This window comes from Calonectris borealis, chromosome 2, assembly GCF_964195595.1.
Source record: "Calonectris borealis chromosome 2, bCalBor7.hap1.2, whole genome shotgun sequence".
NCBI classification, from domain to species: domain Eukaryota; kingdom Metazoa; phylum Chordata; class Aves; order Procellariiformes; family Procellariidae; genus Calonectris; species Calonectris borealis.
This window is the reverse complement of record NC_134313.1, coordinates 73230840-73251341: the sequence shown is the minus strand read 5'-3', so window position 1 is coordinate 73251341 and position 20502 is coordinate 73230840. Positions and strand designations below refer to the sequence as shown.

Here is a 20502-nt window from a genome sequence, read left to right as displayed (position 1 = left end):
GAATTCCTTTCTCTCTTGCTATCATCTCAAAACACTTTATATTTTAAGAAAAATGCATTTTATCATGAGCTCCAAATTTCTTTCTTTTATTTAAAAATACATGCATTGTAGCTCCCTAACAATTTATAAGGTTTATTTCAGAAGTCAATAATTTGGTGCTAGTCATATACTGGGATGGACGTACTTTACAATACAGATTGATGCTTGATGTGATTTACACGAGCCTTGTGCACTAGGCATGTGACTACATTAGGCACATGATTATTACTGACTTTCAGTGAGACCTTGGCAATGAAAGAAGAAACGTGCTTAGTTTAGTTCAGCCTACTTCCAAGTAAGAGAATCCACAGTACAGTTTAAAATTCTTTTCATTTCTGTTTTTTATTAATTTTATTTTGCTGAACATTGCTAAGAAGCGTGCAAGATCCACTACCTCCCCTGCCTGAAAAAAACACCTCCCCCTGTATTTATTTCCATACTGTAGATTGCAGCCTAGCACAAAGACACTCCAGCGTGCCTAAATGTAGTATCTTCCTCGGAGGCATTGTAAATTGCCTGGCATGGGTGTCTGTGGCACTGTGGCTACATTGCATTGAGGACCTGAACTGGTTTGATTAAAAGTAGTTTGGGAATTTGTACACTGTAACTGCATGCTGCAAGAGACCCAAACATTTAGACATTAACCAATATGATACCTATCTTTTTGGCTCATTCCTAGCTTTTACAGCTTTAAGTCCTATATGTGACCCACTTCAGACTGGGATTTCCCAACTGTGCAATAGGAAACACTGAGGATGAAAACACAGCTCAAATCTTATTTCTCCCTGGGACATAGGAAAGAGCTTACTTAGGAGAGCACCTTCTTCTGTGGCTCTGGACTCTGTAAAATATGGGAGCGGACACTTCAGGGGTAGAGCAGAAGGTGATCGCTTTTTTTTCCAAAATCTCTGCTGGAAGAGCCTGGTAGTTACAGCTGACTGTACTCTGGGAGGTGTCTGTCTGAACCTCTGTGGGAAGCACTGAACCTAAGCTGGAAGACCCTAACCTGGAAGCTCTAACCTGGAAGACCCTAACCACCAATCTTCTCCAGCTGTGTAGCTAAAAAGAAATGCAACACCAGCTGCTCAAACAAAAGTTCAAGAATAAAGGCTGTCTTCAAAACTGAAAGGGGTTTTCAAGGCAAGAGGTTGAGAATATAGACAAGGACATCCAAGGGTTGTACAAATGAATAGAGGTGGGGCTGACTGACTATAGGAAGCCATCACTGCCAATTATTGCCTCTCCAAAGTTTTACCTACATTGTTGCTTCTCTTTGGTTGACTGCCCAGTAATCCAAGTTCACAAACATGTTTTTAAGTTTGGTTGCACTCTACAAGCATTTATCAGAGGCACTGCTTTCTGTTTATCCCAGATTCACTAATTTAAGATGAATCCCATGGTGCATCAAGATCAAAAGTGATCCCCACAGGATTCCGTTTGGCTCACTGATTTACAATTTTCAGTTTACTCTGACTATGTTGAGTTTTCGGGCAATGAAACAACTTCACTATTGAAAAAAATAATCACCTGGAGGATTAGAGTGCAAATGACATATGAATGCCTCCTTAATGGTGGGAGTTAGAAAAAAAATTAAGCAAAACTTTCCTTTGCATCAAATACTGAAGAAGCTGGCTGGCTGCAGTGATGGCTGGCAGAAAAACACAGAAAATGTCAACTGCCACCTTGGATATCCTGCGAAGCAACAAGATAGACTGCGTGAAGCTTTCCAGCAGATACTTTCACTTCAGCAGAGAAAGGAAAGAGTAACAGCTGACCCCAACTGACCAAAGGGATATTCCATACCATATGACGTCATGCTCAGCATACAAAGCTGGGGAAAGAAGAAGGAAGGGGGGAACATTCGGAGTGACGGCGTTTGTCTTCCCAATTTTGTCTAACCATTACATGTGATGGAGCCCTGCTTTCCTGGAGATGGCTGAACCCCTGCCTGCCGATGGGAAGTAGTGAAGGAATTCCTTGTTTTGCTTTGCTTGCGTGCGCGGCTTTTGCTTTCCTTATTAAACTGTCTTTATCTCAACCCACGAGTTTTCTCACTTTTACCCTTCCGATTCTCTCCCCCATCCCACCGGGGGGGAGTGAGCGAGTGCCTGTGTGGGGCTTAGTTGCCGGCCGGGGTTAAACCACGACAGAGTCCTACACAGTTCTGCTCAATGGCCTCTGGCCTTTCATCTGTGCATGACGGGGTGGCACTGGGGGGTGAGGAGAAGGAAGAGGCTTGCTCATCCTCTTGTTGCCTGTTCAGGCTTACGAGTCCCTGTCAGTGGCTTCAATAGTTCTGTCAGGTGCAGAAGGCAGCCTCAGGGTGCAAATGCCCATTAGAGGTTAGATCACTATCCAAGTATCTCATCTGAAAGTCACCACTGCTGTTTGAAAGGATGTTTGTTCAGGAATTTTACGGATTTGGAAATTCATCCATAAGTGGTCCTGTTTGGAGATTTTTAAACATCACAAAAACATGGAAGCAGCATAACAAAATGCTTTGAACAAAAAGTACTGGTCAACAGGGTGATACTTAAGCCCACTTACCACGTTAAAATAATCATGGGCAGACAGACAGAGCCATTGAGTGTGGAGTCAATGGGCACACGCTACATGGGCATACAAGGTGAGCATGTGCATTAAGTATTGTGCTCTTCTACACACAGTCCAGTCCTTAGGTGATTTCTCAGCACTATGAAGAGTTTCTATAGAATAAACCAGCACCTGTCACTATATTCTTTCTTTCCATGCTGACAGAAACATGCAATAATGCTAAAGAGACACCTTCACGAAGACCAGCTTTTTCCCATGAGATTCTTGAGCTGCTCCACACCCACCACCCAGCCTCAGGATTTTGTCTCCAGCTCCAGCTCTTGGGATCCTAGCGATAGCTCTCATTCCTACCTTTCTGCCTCCATTTTCCACTCCTTCCTTCCCTTCCCCTCAGCATGCACAAACTCAGCATGCAATTGAGGATCCAAACCATGTCACTATACACATACTTGCATAGGCATGCGCGGAGTTGTCCTAGTGATCTCTAGCATAGCTCTCCACCGTAGTATGCGGGTGGGCCCTAAGTTAGGAAATTCCCTGCAGAACTTAAGGGTTTTATCTGCAGGTCATATATATCAGCCACTGAATCACCTCACAAATAAAAAGCTACAGCATCAAGAATAAAGAAACCTGCTTTGGTTAAGTACAATGCATCATAGACTACGAAAGTGTGGGTGCTGCTTTGGGGCTGCCAAATCATTCAAGCAGCAGAGGCAAGAGCCACTAAAACTCACCAGGGACAAAGTCATGCCATCTGGATTTCCAAAGCTTTTGAAAATGCATTTGGAAATGAAAAACACACAACAGCTAATGCACTAGATATTTTACACTGGTAGACTAAGATGCAGATATCCAATTTACAGATAACACAACAGCTTCTTTTCCCTTAATCATAAATTCCAGGATGATCAGATTCTGAATAGCACTCCCAGATACAAAAGAAAAATAGGACAGATGATGAATATTTTATCGCTGAATTCTTGCTATACATAATCATATTATTTTATTATCTCATGCTGTGCAGAAAAAAAAAGGGAAATGAGGCTAGATTTGTGAATGATAATAATAATTTGTCAAGCTGTTTGATACAAGGATGAAAATACAATAAACATGATTTTAAAAATTGAGATAGGAAGACTTGCTACTTCCATGAAATGGAAAAACGTGGAAGTGATTTAAGGGTATTAAAGGAATGTAAAAGAGTTGCGATAGAATAATTTATATAGGAAGAGCAACAAAATAAAGTACAAGAAGCACTAGCAAAAGCTGTATCCATTAAGACAAAAGGTAACCATTTTGACAGTCCTGGGAAGGAAAGATGAATCTCCACTCAAGTTTCACCTTGACTTAGAAAAAGCCATTTCCTTAGTACACTGCAGTTTGATTATGCGTGGATGGGGAATACCTTCTGCTAACGGTATTCAGATACATATATTTTAATCCACTTTTCCGATGGTATTTGTTAGAGTTCACGTTTCCTTATGAATTACCACATGAAATGACATGTTTCAGTGTATTCAATACCAATATTAATCCAGCACTGTAAAGAAGCTTTTTTTAAAAAACAATTTTAAGAAATCAGCCTTTTGAAATCACAAAGACATGCCTAAACAGAGAATGCAGATGGAGCTCTGTAGAGGTGTGCAGAATCAATCACAGAAACACACAGGCTGTAAAGGACCCCTAGGGATCTCCAGTCCAACCTCCTGCCCAAAGCATATCCAGCTGGAGCAGGTTGCTCAGGGCCTTCTCCAGTTGGGTTTGGATATCTCCAAGGATGGAGGCTCCTTACTGCAATTTGGCAGGGATAAAACCTGGCTAGAGTTGCTGCTTATATGAGAAATAATGACCCAGGTGTTTCAGTCACTAGCAAAGAAATGGAAACATGGCCCTCAGATAAGGTAATCATATTAGCTTTGGCCACGGTGGCCTGGCATTTCATTTGAAGTGTAGTAGTTCTGTTCCTAACTGCTCTGTCTCTGTATTTTATTATCAGGAAAACACTTTAAAAGCATAACAAAACAAAAACCCGTAACATCTGAAAGAAAAAAAAAATTGGATAAAATAGCTTGGAGGACATTGATTGAGAATTTCAATGCTGCTGTTTTTATTTTTTCAAGAAAGTGGTTATCCTCATTGCTGACCTACCTTTGAAAACTTCAAGCCTCTCCAGGTAGGACTTTAAGTCTCCACAGTTCACTAGGGATTACGGATAGCATCAGTAATGCTCTAAACATGAACTTTTAAATATTAGGTTTTCAAATAATAACCAAAGGATTAGATGAGGACAAATGTAAATATTTACCTATGTACAATGACTCAGACTGTCTGCGTGACACTTTGGTGTATAATGGGAAATAGCATCACATGCCTGGGTATCCAGCTGTCAAATTTGATTATTTGAGTTAGGTTCCCTCATACCAAGATTAGACACTCTGTACCCAGCCTGACTGAGAAATCAAATTGGACAAATTCCTTTGTTTATAAATCTGTAGTAGAAAAAGGTGAAAGCAGGCCCTTCTGATCCATAAAAAAAGCCCCTGAAAGCAATGCGAGCCTTAAATACCTGAAAGGCTTATAATTAGTCAACCTCCAAAAACTCCTGAAAAAGATATCAGAGATAGAGCTCCCCTCAAGGTTCCCACGTACCTTTCCCCTCTTAATTAAAAAAAGTATAAAAGCAGAATTGAGATCTAAAATGCATTTCAGATATTTTTATCCACTGGGCAATCTCAGGAGTTGTGTTTCAATTACCTCTAGAAAAGCCACTCAGAAATTAGAGCCTGCTCCGTTCAAATTAAAGCAGGTTTTCTGCTTGGCTTGCAGGTGACGCAGGAGCACCCTAATCCCATGATTTTTATGCCCTTTCATCCTGACTTTCAGTGAGTGCTACACTTCAAAGCCTTTTTGGTTTGAAAAACCAGAAACAGAGGTCAGAACGCCAATGTTTCCCTGTTGTTTTTATTTCTAAATTAGAAGATTAACTGGACGTTCACCATACCAATTTCCGTTTCAGAAATAATGCATGGCCTCGTACGGCAAGAAAGCCAGGCTAATGCTGCCAGCCTCTGCGTTTACCAGCCCAGAATCAAAACCCCACAGCAGCACTCAGAGCACACACCTAGAAGAGGTGCACACACATGAAGCATCATTATGCATTACTACATGTACAGTGAAAGGTTAGACATTTACATCATGGGAGATGCAGGACATTGTGCTGCTGAATACACATCCATGAACAAATGCAAGGCATGAATGGCTTTTTTTATTATTTCTCCTTTTCACCTCTAGCCTCTCCCAAGAACTATAATTTAATATTAAATGCTGATCTCAAGCATTTCCTTTGTGCAGATGTAATGGATGTGAGACAGGAAGGAAGACTCTTTACTGCATTTATGTAAGCTGTTGCTGGCATGAGGGAGAGAGGCAGGGAGACCAAGCATCCCTAAGAGTGGTATTTCAATGTGTTAAGGGACTGGGGAAGCTTATCCATTGCCTTGAGTTTCCTTATGTGTGTATGTTTGACCTCCTTTAGGTGTCCTCTATTTTCTGTAGGAGAGCTTCACAGCTTCTCCAGAACCTCAGACAGGGAATAAGAGCGCTACAAATATTTGTCCTAGGCAATTTATCTTGCTGCATGTGTTATTCTGATAAAGCTTCTCTTGAGACTAAAGCATGCCACCTCTCCAGTGAAATACACGGATCTTACTTTCCAATTTCACTGAGGGTCATTATACTGTGTGATCAACCTTGGCCTGGCTGCTCCAGGTGCAGAGCTTCTAAAACAAATCAGGGTTCCACTGAAGTACCTTAAATATAAATTTAAAAATGCATGGACTGACCTTTATGTCACTGAATGAAGCCTTACATTTTTACCAGTTGTGACAAACTACATCAGGGAAGGAAGGTAGATATTTCAGGTTATGTTTTTTAGATAGGAAAAAAGAATACTAAGAAGAAAACAGAGTTAGATGTGAAATACCTATCCAACTGCATAAAGAAGCACAGGTGTCGCAGCCCAGTGTATGCACCAACCCTAAGACATTTGTCTGTAACAGCAAAAAACCCTGTTTTATTAAACAAACCCTTACCTTTCTGCTATAGATTTCCTTGGGAAATAAAAATCCTCTCCTGCGAGGTAGGCAGCTGCAGTTCCACCTCCAAAATAGGTTTTCCTCAAGAGGGGGGCAATCCGGTTGTTTACCAATAACGCTCCTAAACCAGTTGGGAATCCAAAGATTTTATAGAATGAGATGGGAATAAAATCAGCTTGGTGAACTCCCAAGTCTAATGGAGAAGTGCTCACATACGAAGCTGCATCTAGTAGAACAAACCACTTTCCTGGTATTTTGACGGGGTGGAGTTTTCCAGATTTTATGTCTTGTATCCATGAAAGGGGATATTTGGTACCAGAAAAATTGCTTTGAGCTGGATAAGAGAAAAGATGAGGTGTTGTGCAGTTTTGTTCTTCAGCTGGTAACCTGTTTTTTTCTGATAACAAGATTTCCTTTTGTTTTATTGGAACAGACAAGACATTCATTGAGGCAGTTATCGCCCTCATACCCACCACAGATGTGTGGCTGTCAGTTAGGTAACAAAATCGACTGCTGGGTTGCTTTGTGCCTTCAGGTATCCAAGGGAATGCTTCTGCTACCAGTTTAAGTGCAGCTGTGCATCCAGATGTGAAAATGATGGTGTAATCTTCAGCAGTAGTGTGAAAGTGTTGCAATATTCTGAAAAATGGAAAAAAAAAGATCCAGTTATTTTCTGATTTTTCTATTTTATTGCTGTGTGATATATTTTGTTTTTCCTCAGCATAAATCCTTCTACTCTGACACCTGATATGAATAGAAGTAGACACGTTTTGCCAAATAGCACAATAAACTTCAACAAGTGTAACCTGAATCATTTTGCCCACAAGAGACTCTTTCCAAATGCTGCAGTGAACGTGGCTGTGATTTTAAGGATTGAAGTCAATTCTGCCTGGCTCTGAATAGAGTGGCCAGTCTGGTCCCCCAGTGGGATCAGAATCAAGCCTGCATATGATTAAAATTACACTGTCCTAGAGAGAGCCCAGTTTTATTTGCAAACTATTAGGGTTTTTAGTTTACAAAGTATTTGGAGCAGACAGAATATTTTTCAGTTAAAAAAAAATCTATTTAAATACTGGGCATCCCAATTAAGGGACACAGGATTCAATAGGGAAACCTTAGCATACAGCTTTGCTCCTTGCTTATATTATTAACAACAGAAACAGAAGACAGCAAGAAGCAATATATACTTCCTACGTGCCTTATGCACATAAGGCTGTAATCTCTGTAGTCTGCAAAGATAGCCTACACTAGAAGCAACCTAATGTCTTCCAATGAGCCAGACTATGAAAACTTAAGCAAGCCAGTCTCTTGAGACACATCTACACTACACTCATTGATGCCTGGACAGCACCTCGTTGTCTCTAAACTACCTTTTGTGAACATCATCTAATGCACCTTTTAGCATTCATGCTAGCTTGTGCATCTATTACAGTTTTGCAGTGTGCAAGATGGGTCTTTTCAGAGGCTGCGGGACAGCTTCAGTGAAGTCATCTTTCTTACCTTTTTCACCTGGCGAACTTTCTCTGAATTAACTTTTTGTCGTGGTTTAACCCCAGCCAGCAACTAAACCCCACGCAGCCACTCGTTCGCTGCCCCCCTCCAGTGGGATGGGGGAGATAATCGGGAGGGCACAAGTAGGAAAACTCACGGGTTGAGATAAAAACAGTTTAATAATTGAAATAAAATGAAGTAGAACAGTAATAATAACAATGATAACAACAATAGCAGAATATACAAAGCAGGCAATGCACAATGCAACTGCTCACCGACCACTGACCGCGTGTCATGAACAAAGGGCGAGCCCCCCCCGTTTTTATACTGAGCATGACGTCACATGGTATAGAATACCCCACTGGCCAGCTGGGTCAACCACCCTGGCTGTGCTCCCCCCTCCCAGAGCTTCCCCTGCACTTGGCAGGGCATGGGAGGCCGAAAGGAGAAACCAAAAGTCCCTGCTGCAAGCACCACCCAGCAACAACCAAAGCATCAATGGGCCATCAGTGCTCCTCTCATACCAAACCCAAAACACAGCACACCCCCCAAGAAGAAAGTTAACTCTGTTCCAGCCGGAACCAGGACACTTTTATAAAACTCCTACTAATATTAACAGGATATGTAACAACCACCTAAGAGACATCAGCTTCAGTGCATGAAGCAGAGCAAACAAAATTGAACCAGAGCATAAATGTTGCTGCTCAGCAATGCTGTCTGGTTGTGAGGGAAAGTAAGATGTAACAGGGTTTCTCAGTGCATCTCTCCTGCTGCACAGCGTTTTTGTGAGCAGCACAACAACGTATCAGTGCTCTCCAAGCAGCTGGCATTCTGATCTGTGTAACTCCAAAGTACAAACCAGCATTTGGAGAGTCTATGAACTCTGGTTCTCAATGTGTATCATTAAAAGTTTGCACGCTTTATATAAGAGGAGATTCCCTTACTAGAACAGGCAGAAACTGAAGACATAGTTGCATTTAAATGTAAGTTGTTCAAAAGATTACGTGACAAATTCAAGCTAAATTTTCCTGAACCATAGGACAGGAGCGAGAAATGCCTTAAAGTTTAACGTGTCCAGGCTGAAACACAAATCCTACAGGCCAAAGGTGGTAGAACTGGGGTATGCGTAGGGTGCAGTAATCAAAGATTAAACACTGGAAAAGAAACAGTTGCAATCACTTGGATGATTAGGACTAAAAAACACCCCGCAAAGGCCCACTGAAATGATACTATTAATACGTTTCTCGATTGAAGGAAAGTCTTATTGTACTGGGAAGTACAGGATGCAGCAAATGGATTCATAGGCCCAAATGAGTCTTGAGTTTCTTCAGAACTTTTGAAATCTGACGCAATTGGTAGGTATTTTATGTCTTCTGGAAACGAAGAAAGAATTTCAGCTTTTATGAAGGACATCAGCAGGTCATGGATTTAAGCTTTAAACGTTCTGAGAAACCGTTTGAAAGAATTCATAAGGATCTTTCTGAAATGGATCTGCCAGGGGATAGTTGCTGCAAGCAGTCACAGCTCAGGACGTAATTTTTAAAGACTGTGTTCAGAGAAACCAAACTTCTCCACTAGACTTTAGAAACCATGTTAGGGATGAAGACAGGGACAATCACCGAAGTTTTTGGATCCAGGTATTGAACTGACAGCCTGCCTCATTCATCACTATGACCTGCTCTTTCTGGTCACTGAATCACATCCACTCCCCCCTCTCCTGCAGTAAGCTGCACAGCCTTTCCCACCACCACCTGCATTACAGCTTGAAGCACGCCTGTGTGGGTGGTATAGGACACCTGACTGAAGGAACCTGAAACCCTCCACCCAGGCAGCAGCCTCTGCTGAAGTTAAGCTAGTTGTAGGGTTGCCACTCAGAGCCATGCCCTGAATTTCAGTCCTGACATCATTCTGCCTTCATTCTCCTTTCCTTGCATTCACCTAGGTATAGAAAAGGTGGGAAGCAAAGCAAGCAAGAATCCTAACTTCTTCTTCAAGGAGAGGGCGGGATAGCATTCGACTCTTGTTTCTAGGGGAAAGGAACTGCAGAAGGTGGGTTAGTAAGGTGGCCATGTCTTTGTGGTTATGGACATAATTTTGTACATGGCTTATTTTTGTATGCACTACAGTCATATTGGATAGATCTTGGAATCATTGCACTGATGTAAACACAAATTATAAAAAGGTTGTACAATTCCAAGAAAAAAATCAACACCACCAAAGTATCAAGCTTTCTATGTTTTTACCTCTGTGAGCACTAGACATATTCACATGTATGTGCACACACAGAATATCTTTTGAGTTAAAAAGCTAGGTGAAGAGGCAAATTCTTAATATGTAACGTCTCTTCATAAGAGCAAGCTGATGAGCAGCAACAAAAAGCATGCTGAAGACTTATCAAGCTGCTCGTCTTCTATTTTCTATGCTTTCTCTGCTCTCTTCCCCAGTCAGCCTCTTTGTGCCACACTGGCTGAATGGGAGGTGAGACACAGCTGGGCAAAATGCCACATTTTGCTCAGGAATAACAACCTGCAGTTCTACACAGGAATTGTACTCACTTACTGCAGCACTTAATTTGACCAAAAGACACTGTAAAATGACAATAGCTGGGATGGAGGAATGGTGGATTGGGATTTAATAATGGGATGCTGTTGTCCAACCATGAATATCAGAGCCAGTGAGTACTTTTATTAAACATTTTCACAACTTTACAAAACAATAAATATTATTGTGGATTGTTTACGCTTACAAATAGTGACAGCTCTATGTTTAATTCATACATGAAAGAGACAAAGCTCATGCACATTGATAGTATTTTAACTATGTTTAGTTTTAAATCATTCCAATTCAGAAAGAGCTGAACAGTTCTGAAATAAAATCCATGATATAACACTGATGCATTTATCTATTCAGTTCAGTACCAGAAATTGACTTTCACATGGGAAAAAAACAAGCTTTAGGCTAAAATTTTCAAAAGTGTCCAAATTAATTAGAACCTTTTTTTTAAAGGTATTTAAGTTCCTAAAGCTAAAGAAACAACCAAGTTACATTTCTAATTGACTTCAATAGGAAATAGGTTCTTTTGTGAATCTCATTAGGTACCTACTTGCCTTTTGGGTCTCTAAATACCTCATAAAATTGCTATGATTCCAGTACTTGCAAAAAAGGTAAAATTTTCAAAGTCAGACTTACATTTTGGCTGAAGTATTTCTAATGTTAAAAAGGAAAAGAAATAAATAAAGCAGATCAACTGAGTTAAGGGAATTTCCTTCTCCAGAATGTCTTCTGATGCACAGAGCAGAAGAGCTGCAAGCAGCTCAGAATAAGGTTTATAAAATGAATACCACAAACTCCTGAACTAGAGCAGCACTGCTATGATAAAATTGGGAGTACTTAGGGATAGAAAACTGCAATACGTCTGAATGACTTCTGCAGTCCACAGTACTACATCCTCTGTTTTGACATGAATATTGGGAAGCACTGGCTATTACACACAGAATTCCTAATGCTCTCTGTCTTCGTGTAAGACATACCCCATTACAGTGAAATGCAGTGCACCTTTATTACACTCCTGGAAGATTTATAGCCATATATAAGGTGGTTGTTGGCAGCAGGACTAAAGAACTTGCAGTAGAAAACTGATAGCTTGATCTACTATAGCTCACAGCTGCAAACAGCAGTGGTATTTTATAGTATTACAAATTTCCACTTTTCAAAGGATTCTGTGGAAGAAATGACTAAGGCGATAATTGTCTCATTAAACATACTGATACAGCTGTACCATCACAGGGAAGACAGCAGAAAGGCTGAGAAACTTGACCCCGTACCTGGCTTTCAGGCTGGCGAGGTAGGGGAGGAAGTTGCACGCTCCAACTTTGCGGTACATCAAAGACCCACCATGACCCGCCACCCCTTCTCCCCCTCCTCTCACCTCCCCAAGAGCACACAGGTCGAAACACAAGGAGGTCAATAACACATGGCCAAGAAGCCAGTCCAGGGAGAAGCCACTGAAAACGTCTCACTCGACCACACTTCCCTGCATACACTTGTATTCTGAGACCTCAGACACCTTAGCTGGTATTTAACCCTTTTAAAAAGTTGCCATAAGAGTTTTGTATCTTCATGACTGCAGTTGAGCTAAAATGCCTTACTACTCTAAAGTAAACACTGGTAGGGAAAGTCAATTAATTTTCAAGCAAGCTTTCTGTCTCATTTTATTTAATACACACATAAAATTAATAATGAGCTTTATATTTAAAGATATCTATACTCAAGTCATATATTTTGAGGGAGTAGTCATATTATCTAACTTATCTAATCCAACAGCCTGAATTAATAGTTTAATTAGAACTAGACACTCCACATTGCCACTGGCAGCTCTGCAGAAGGTAAAGGCTACTGATTTGTTCAGCTGCCTTAGGTACACAGCGTTACCCAAAGTTAGATGAAAGGGATGTCCTCCAAAGCTGCTGCCTGGCTGCTATTATCTCATGCAAGAAACCCCATGTTCCTCCTCGCCACCAGCTCTTCGTTTGGGGCTCTCAGCAGCAGATCAGTAGCAGTGCTCTCACAAAGGCACAGATGCCCATACTATACCATTTCCATTACAGCCTCCCAAAATTCAGTTGATATACATGGCTTTTCTTCCATGCTTCTAGACTTTAAATACTTCTAAAATATGGTTTATATCAGTTTCTCCACTCTCTTCAAATTTACCATTTTGCAAACACCTGTAAAACACCTGTAAAAAGCTGAACAGCAACTTATATTGCTAGGTTTGGGTCCTTCCACACTTTAATTGAACTGGTGCAAACATTTCAATTTCTAGTTGGCAAAATGGCCAAGGAGTTTGTGATTTTCATGTTTTATATTTGTATTCACATTTTTTATTTAGATTGTATACGAGCTTTCATAAATATTGTCACTACAATGATTTTCTAGCCAGTAGCTGATCTAGCTAAAAAAGACTCCTTTTAAAAGTTTAAGTATTGCCATTGTAACAAGAGATTCAGATTTGAAGACAGAAGCATAATTATCTATTCAACAGTACAAGTTTAGGTAGCACTTTGTAAAGGCTCCTTTTCAGCTGCACATTTACATGTAAAAATTATTGCTTATTATAAAATTTTTCCATTGTCATACTACTCAGGAGCACAAATCCAGTTTAGACTTGTATTGAGAGATGCTTAGCTTGAGCCTCAGAAATTTCATTACACTGTTTTCCGCTCTATAGAAACTCTGAAAAGATGTAACATACTGTTGTTTAAGGAATAGGTTTTGTACGAATGGCAAGTAAAAACAATAAAAAAATGACTTCTGAGTCAAACAAAATATTTCATTTTGATTTAGATTTTGGTTTTTTTAATGTTAGAGGGTAACGCTTTTCATAATTGGCATTTTAGTCCTTTCCGCACAAGTGCAAGTGAGAAGTATAGACAGTGGCTGCATCTACATTTCTGGGTAAGAGCATTTTAACCTTCCTCATTTATTAGTTAAGGGTCAGCTCCAGCTATCAAAGCAGTCATCTGAAAAACTCCCATCAACTTTAGTGAGGGATCCTAAGGTCTTGTAAACTGCTGTTACAGACACCGGGACCTGCACCCTGCTTTTAGGCTTACCTTAATGTGCAGCAGTAGTTCTTCTGTACATGTTTTTCTCTCTATGTACATGAAGAAAAAAGGAACAGAAGATGTGGGTATCCTCATTTAAGCCAACGCAGAAGGATACCGTAAAGATGCACTCACTGCTTAACATACAAACCAAATTTTCCTTAACTTCTCTCACTGACAGAAGTGACAGCTTAGCTTAACTAGTTACAGCTATATCCATAACCAATGCTCTGGTTTAACAAACTAAAAAGACAAGCCTTCTGGATAGGGAATGTCTTAGATCTTATTTTGTAAAGACAAGGTCTATTCAATCCAGTATGTCACAGCACCGAGTTACATTCCTGTTGTCAATTCCCAATCCAATCAAAAGCAAACTGAGATCTATGAATATTTTCAAGAATCAAATAATTTAAGCAGGAAAAAAAATCTACCAAGTCTGTCTTCCTCCAGCAAAACACTAATTTAATGAAAAAAGCCCCTGTAAAGGTTTGGGTTTTTCTCTTAAAGCAATGTTTTCAACAGAAATCTATGCCATATCAACTCTGTGACCTGTGCAGCTAACCCAGCAGAGGTCCATCAAATTGAAGGATTTGCCCATGGATTAACACCTGCATAAGGAAGAGCAGTGGGATAAATAATCCTTTATAGTTCTCTCTCAAAGTTTGCTCAGTCCCCTTTTCTGTTTCAGTTTCCTCTCTCATACTGACAACACACAAATTTAAACCTTTCAGAGCACGTGCTAACTGTGAAATAGGCACACACTGCTCTATTTATCCTCACTGGTTACATCCACACAAACTTGTTTTCTGACCATTTTACTCAAAAGGCACTCATTCTGAACTCAGCTTCTTCCCATTTCTGCTTGCACAAGAGTGATTTGGATCTCACCCATTTACACTACTGCTGCTTACAGCAACACTGAAATTAGCTCCCTGAACGTATGAAATAAATGATTAGCTGGAATGCACCTCATAAGCTCCACTTGGCATACGTAGGTGATGGAAAAATCCCTCCCTTTCTATTTGAAAGCATTACTTTCTTTAGGCATTCACGCTCAGCCATCTGAATTGAAGCATTATAATCCATTATGTTTATTCTCCTAGGCACTGCCGGATTCACTGGAGAAACACAGTGGAAATACCAGTTTGCTTACAAAGGGTCGTAGTTGGTTTTCACCAAATAAATCCCCTCTCCAATTCTGCAAAGCTGTCAGCACAGCAGAACGCCTGGAATTTACCTCGCACAACGTCTTTAGAAGAGAAGGAGCTCTTTAATGGCTACAAAATGTCTTCCTGCAGGAAAAGATGCCTTGATGAACAAAACCTGTGAGAAGCACACACCCTGACCAAAAGGTGTTGACCCTCATTACAAAGTGCACATCCAGAAGGCGTTCAGTGTCACACCAGGCATACTGACAGAGCAAACTAAAATTTAGGGTGGTATTATGGCACTGCATATAACCAGAAGAGCAAAACAGTGGGAAGGAATCATGAAAACCATAAAATCCAACACTGCAGGCTACCTGTTGGTACAGTTTGTTCTAATACACAAATATAACTCACTGACAGAAGCCTATAACTCCTATAATTTTCCAGATGTGGCAGAAACCCCTGGGTAACTGTTTCCTTTGAAATTAAATAGTTATTGTTCTGTGTAGAGAGGGAAGATCAATAGCTATATGATTTTAAAACCACTTTGTGGTTATTTTTTGTGAGTAAGATCAGCCAGATCTGTTTACTATGGTGCTTGAACAACTGCCAAAGATTTGTAAAAACAAATCCCAGTATTTTCATTAATTAGGACACAAATGACTCTGCAAATTTATACCATAGGTTCTTCAAATGAAAATTCACCACCTGCTATTCAAGTCAACCAGGAAAGAAATGGAAAAAATAACCCATATTTTAGGCAAGCATTCAAGAAGGACTAACCATAAACAGCAAACAGCTCATGAACAAACAATTCCAAACTGTATTTGCACAAACTAATTGCAAATAGAAAACTACAAATGAATCTGAATCAGTTTGTAAATCATTCACGTATTAAAATTCAAAGTATTTTTGCAGCAAATCTTAGGAGTTACCACGAGGAAGCAAAATTAATACCGAACACAGGAAGATTTTTTGTATGTGGACTAGCATATCGCCTCTGTTGCTGTCTAGGGCAACTTCAGCATGAGATGTCTTCATCACAGTATTTTTCTCATAAGATACACCAAACAACTAAGGTCACTGTATTTTCCCTTTCCAAACTCCTCTTACCTAGGACAGACCATAAGTTTTTTATTTAGGCATCCTCTGAGCAGAAATGAAGAATGCATCAAGATTGACTTCAATGGTAAACACTCAAGACAGCACAGTACCAGCCAGAGGTACCACTTCCACCAGTAATATGTGTAATATCCTATTCACAGCCTACGCAAACAAATTAAAGGGTGTGCATATGGAAATTCGTATCTCCTTAAGACATCTACACTGTGGACACCAGAGCACATCACCCTTTAAGTCACTCAAAAGCCACAGGCTCTACAGCAGGCAGCTCATCTGACTTAAGCTAGCAGTCTGCTTCAGGCTGAGATGTCTCACCCTGGACATGTCCGACTCCTTCCATTGCCTGCCAAAGGCATCTAAATGCCTTGTACTCTTAACCAGCTTAACCTCAGCTTCAGTATCTTTGGAGCAGAATCATCCCTCTTTCCAATCTTACTCAGTAAGGCCTGATCTGTAACTTTTGCACGTATTCTGAGCTCCTGCCGGAGAGATTAATTCCTCAGTGTTGCCGTGTCTAATTAATTCTGCTAATGCCAGCAAGCATCATTGGCATGAGGCCTGCCTACCTACCCTAGGGATATTTGCTGGTAACTTGTCAGAAGTTACTTCACTTTGTTTTCTTATTCTTGGAAAGTGCAGCATGACAGCTGGCTATTTTCCAGCAGTATAACAAGTATAAACTTATAGAGGCTGTTTAAAAAAAAAGATTAAAAAAAAAAGCACACTTAGGTGTTCTGACGGTTCCACACTCTCAAGTTTTTACAGTGCTTAACCTTTTAAGTAACCTCAGATAAGAAATTAAATATTCTTTAAGGTGTTGAAAAAAACTTCATAAGCTAGACTTTTTTTTTCCTTTTTTTTGTAAAAATAATGTACTATTGCTTCCAATCTTTTTTTAACATTATTCTTGGTTTAACTTTTCTTCAATGGAATTTGTTTCTAGATCAGCTTTGGCCTTTAAACTGTACACTTCTGTAATCTCTCCAGCTATGCACTTGTTTGGTTTTTTTTTTTGTAGTGGTTTTGCAACCTGTTAAAAAACTACAGCAAATTTTTTTCTGAAACAGTATGTCATGTACTCCAGACACTGTGACCCTAGTCAATCTCTTTTCACTGTTGGTGCCAGAGAATGGACATGTGACAACCAGTAACTGCCTACGACCCATTTACAAACTGGATTTGCCATCAAAAGTTTGTGCAAGTAACTAAGCATAGCTTCTAAAGCATAACCTAGCATTTCTCATGCTATCCAGCAACAGGCTTATTCTGTGGTGCGGGAGTCAAGCACAGACATATGCTCATTACTTATTGAGTCTTCCATTACTTATTTGGTCTTCACATTTTTACTTTGGGGTGGTATTGCCTGGGACTAAGGTAGGTTTGAGAGGCAGTAGGAGAGCAGTTGTGTAGATGAGCCTCTCCCTTGTACTGGGGGCTTCTGTACGCCAGCTCTAAGCACGTCCATTCCTGAGCTGTGCTGGGGATCAAAGCACAGTAGTTCTGACAAGGCGTACTGGTCCCAATCTCTCCCATGTGGCTAGCAATCTTCTTCCACTGTCTTCTTTCTGAAATTTAAGGACTCGCACGTCTGACGCATCTCGACTCAATCACTGTTATTTATGGTTATCAGACAATGGATACACCAGAGCCTATAGCCTGTGAAGAGTATAGCTGCCTGCCTCCTCAGTAGGAGGCGCCACTTGGCAGACAGCTTCCCAATGCTGAGATCCATCTGATGGTTCCTACTCCAATTTCTGCTCTGAAATGAAGCCTTGATCCTAATCTTGAAACATATTAACCGCAAATGAAGATAGCTATATCAGGGGTCACATATGTTTTGCTGACTCTTTAATTAACTTGTTCCTCTGGAAAAATTGCAAAATACAAGGTGAAAGGAGACGGACAAAGACAAAATGCTTTAATGTCAAAAGGAATCACCTACATAAAACAGACCCATAGCAGGGATGAAGTACTCTGATCCCACATGTCCAGAAGCTCAGAAACTGACCGCTTCCAGCATAACTTTTTAGATCCACCTCTTCAACGCATTTCCACAGGATAACTGATGGCCTAACTACAAAAAATCATTACATCCATAGCCAGAGCTTTCTTGCTCAAGGGAAAAAAAAAAAGATGAAGAAGGGATAATTTCTTGCAACTCATAAAAGGCCTGTATAGTGAGCTCACATTTACTTGGGAAACACTTAGGCCCAGAACTTCAGAGGTACTCAGGTGCTTAAGCAGGAATTAGATGATTTTGTGAATCTGGGCCTCAGTTACTATGGTGACAGGGACTATGGCAAACACTCATACATAAATAGGCCTTATTTCATCAAGGGTTGCTGTTCAAGTACTATGCTTTTGCCTGGAAATGGCTTTAGATGAAGATGTTAATCTGAAATCACCTCAGTCTGCTTTCAAAATACAGAGGGCTTAGGTAAATCTATTCATGCATTTCAACAGCATTTTACTTCACATGGCATAGGTATCCCAGGCAAATTAGACAAATCCTCAACAGCAGTTTATACTTCCCCTTGCTCTGGTGAAAAGCCACAAGAATGAAGTCTGGAAGACTGCTGGACGCCCTTTATTTGCCATTTGTTTTTCCTGTGATGTGATGGCCCACCTCAGCAGCGTAGCTCTGATTTTGCCTTCTAGGAAGAACATTGAAGCATTTTACACAAAACTGCAAAAACCTCCTATCAGTATGAAGGGCAGCGGCAATAATATGAAGAGCAGAGCCAGTAATCCTTGGCACATGAGTTCTTGAAATCTGCAGGACCCTCATACTTTGGTAAAACAGTGGACTATCCGATGACTTGTGAGTTAGAAATAACACGATACTATGAACGTTAGTGAAACCATCCTGGTGACCACAATTGCAGAAATACTCAAGGGTGAAAAGCTTTTCTGCTTGTTAGTTAGGCTGACCAAAGGATTCTCGGTGCCAGTGCGCACTTGCTGCACGGTGTTCGTACTGAGCCACATTTGTGTTTTGGCTCAAACAGCCCCAAGATTTCCCAGAAATTATGAATGGATGTTTGCTCATATAGGAAACATCACTTCTGCCTGTCAAGTTGCTCTTCATTCACTTTAAATCCTGACAGCTGTGCTTCCAGTGCTCCTGGGAGTTGAGGGAGAAACTGTTCTACACATGATGGATGCAACAAGGCATAAATGACTGTTGAGGGATACTCTTGGATTGCCTTAAAACAGAACCTGGTTGCAATCTATGACAAACACTTTAGGGAACAAGGAACAACAAAAGCATTTTAAGGAGCTCACAAATGGCATTTTTCGAATCATAAAATGAAAGCAGCTTAGAGGGAACCTAAAACAACTTAAAATCCATAGCATGACAAAACCTTCCTATAAATGCCACTGCTTTACTAATTGAACAGAAAACGTTAATCAGACTCAGGAACCAGCCACTGCATATGTGAGAGGGAGCTAAGAGAAATATTTTGTAACTTACTGCAATCCTTCCCATATTTTCTGAGGATCATTCTGTTCAAAACAAAATGGACATGGAAGTTATAAACTGAAAGTAAGTAATGCTGTTTAAAGTGTCCCATTAGTTAATTCTGATATAAATTAAAACTGCTGTTGATTAGAAAGTTCACCCCAGAGGATATATGTTAAGAAAACTTTCCTTTTTGCAGTTTGGCTGCCTGGCAGCAGCAAACCTCATGAAATCAACAGTAACTAAAAAGTATACTAACAACCATAATTTCTTATAATCCTTCTGTACTGCATCCTCATCTTATAGAGCTGCTAAGCAGAAAACCTAAGCCAGAAAATGTAGTAGCTGCCTTGGATTTCTCTTTTTCTCTATCTAGCTCCTAGGAGATAGAAACTTGACCCAGGAGGCCAGGAAATCCAGATGTAAGATGGTCAGTCCATATGTGGAAATAGACACCGATTTCCCATTCTGGGAAACATTCTGAATAGCAAATTCGTCATTGCAGTGAACTACTGCAACCTCACTAAAGCCAATTACAACAGGTAAGGAGCAATACTTACGAACCTGTTTCTGACTTCCCAAGTATGCCACCCTGCATAGCAAAGTCACAAAAAAAATCAGGTCAGGGAAAGATTCTCAAAATGAGCAGAAGACTATTCACACACATAGGATATTGCTATGCACAGGATGACATACCCTGCTCAGCTAAAACAAAACATTCAGCATCTTGTGGGAAGAGACCTACAGATCACACCTTCAAAACAGTGATAAAGTTGACTTTTTAAGTTCAAGATCTTTTACAGAATAAAACCAGAAAAAAAACAGAATGGAAAAACCTCATCATGATTGACTTCTTTGAAGGATTATTTTAAATGGGATGATCAACAGTTAAGAACATTTACAAAATTCCTCTTTCTGATTCCAGGTATCGAGGACCTTAAAAAAACAAAAGAAAATAACATGTTGCAGCTGACAACTGAAATCTG

The 20502-nt window shown here is 40.2% G+C and overlaps 1 protein-coding gene across 1 annotated transcript in view; it reads right to left on the bottom strand.

The window, feature by feature from the left end:
* MOCOS (molybdenum cofactor sulfurase) overlaps positions 1–20502 on the bottom strand; it is a 228043-nt gene that overhangs the window by 132483 nt on the left and 75058 nt on the right. The window contains exon 4 of the mRNA XM_075142346.1: positions 6684–7325. Within this exon, the coding sequence (XP_074998447.1) occupies positions 6684–7325 (642 nt within the window). The remainder of the gene's footprint in view (positions 1–6683; positions 7326–20502) is intronic.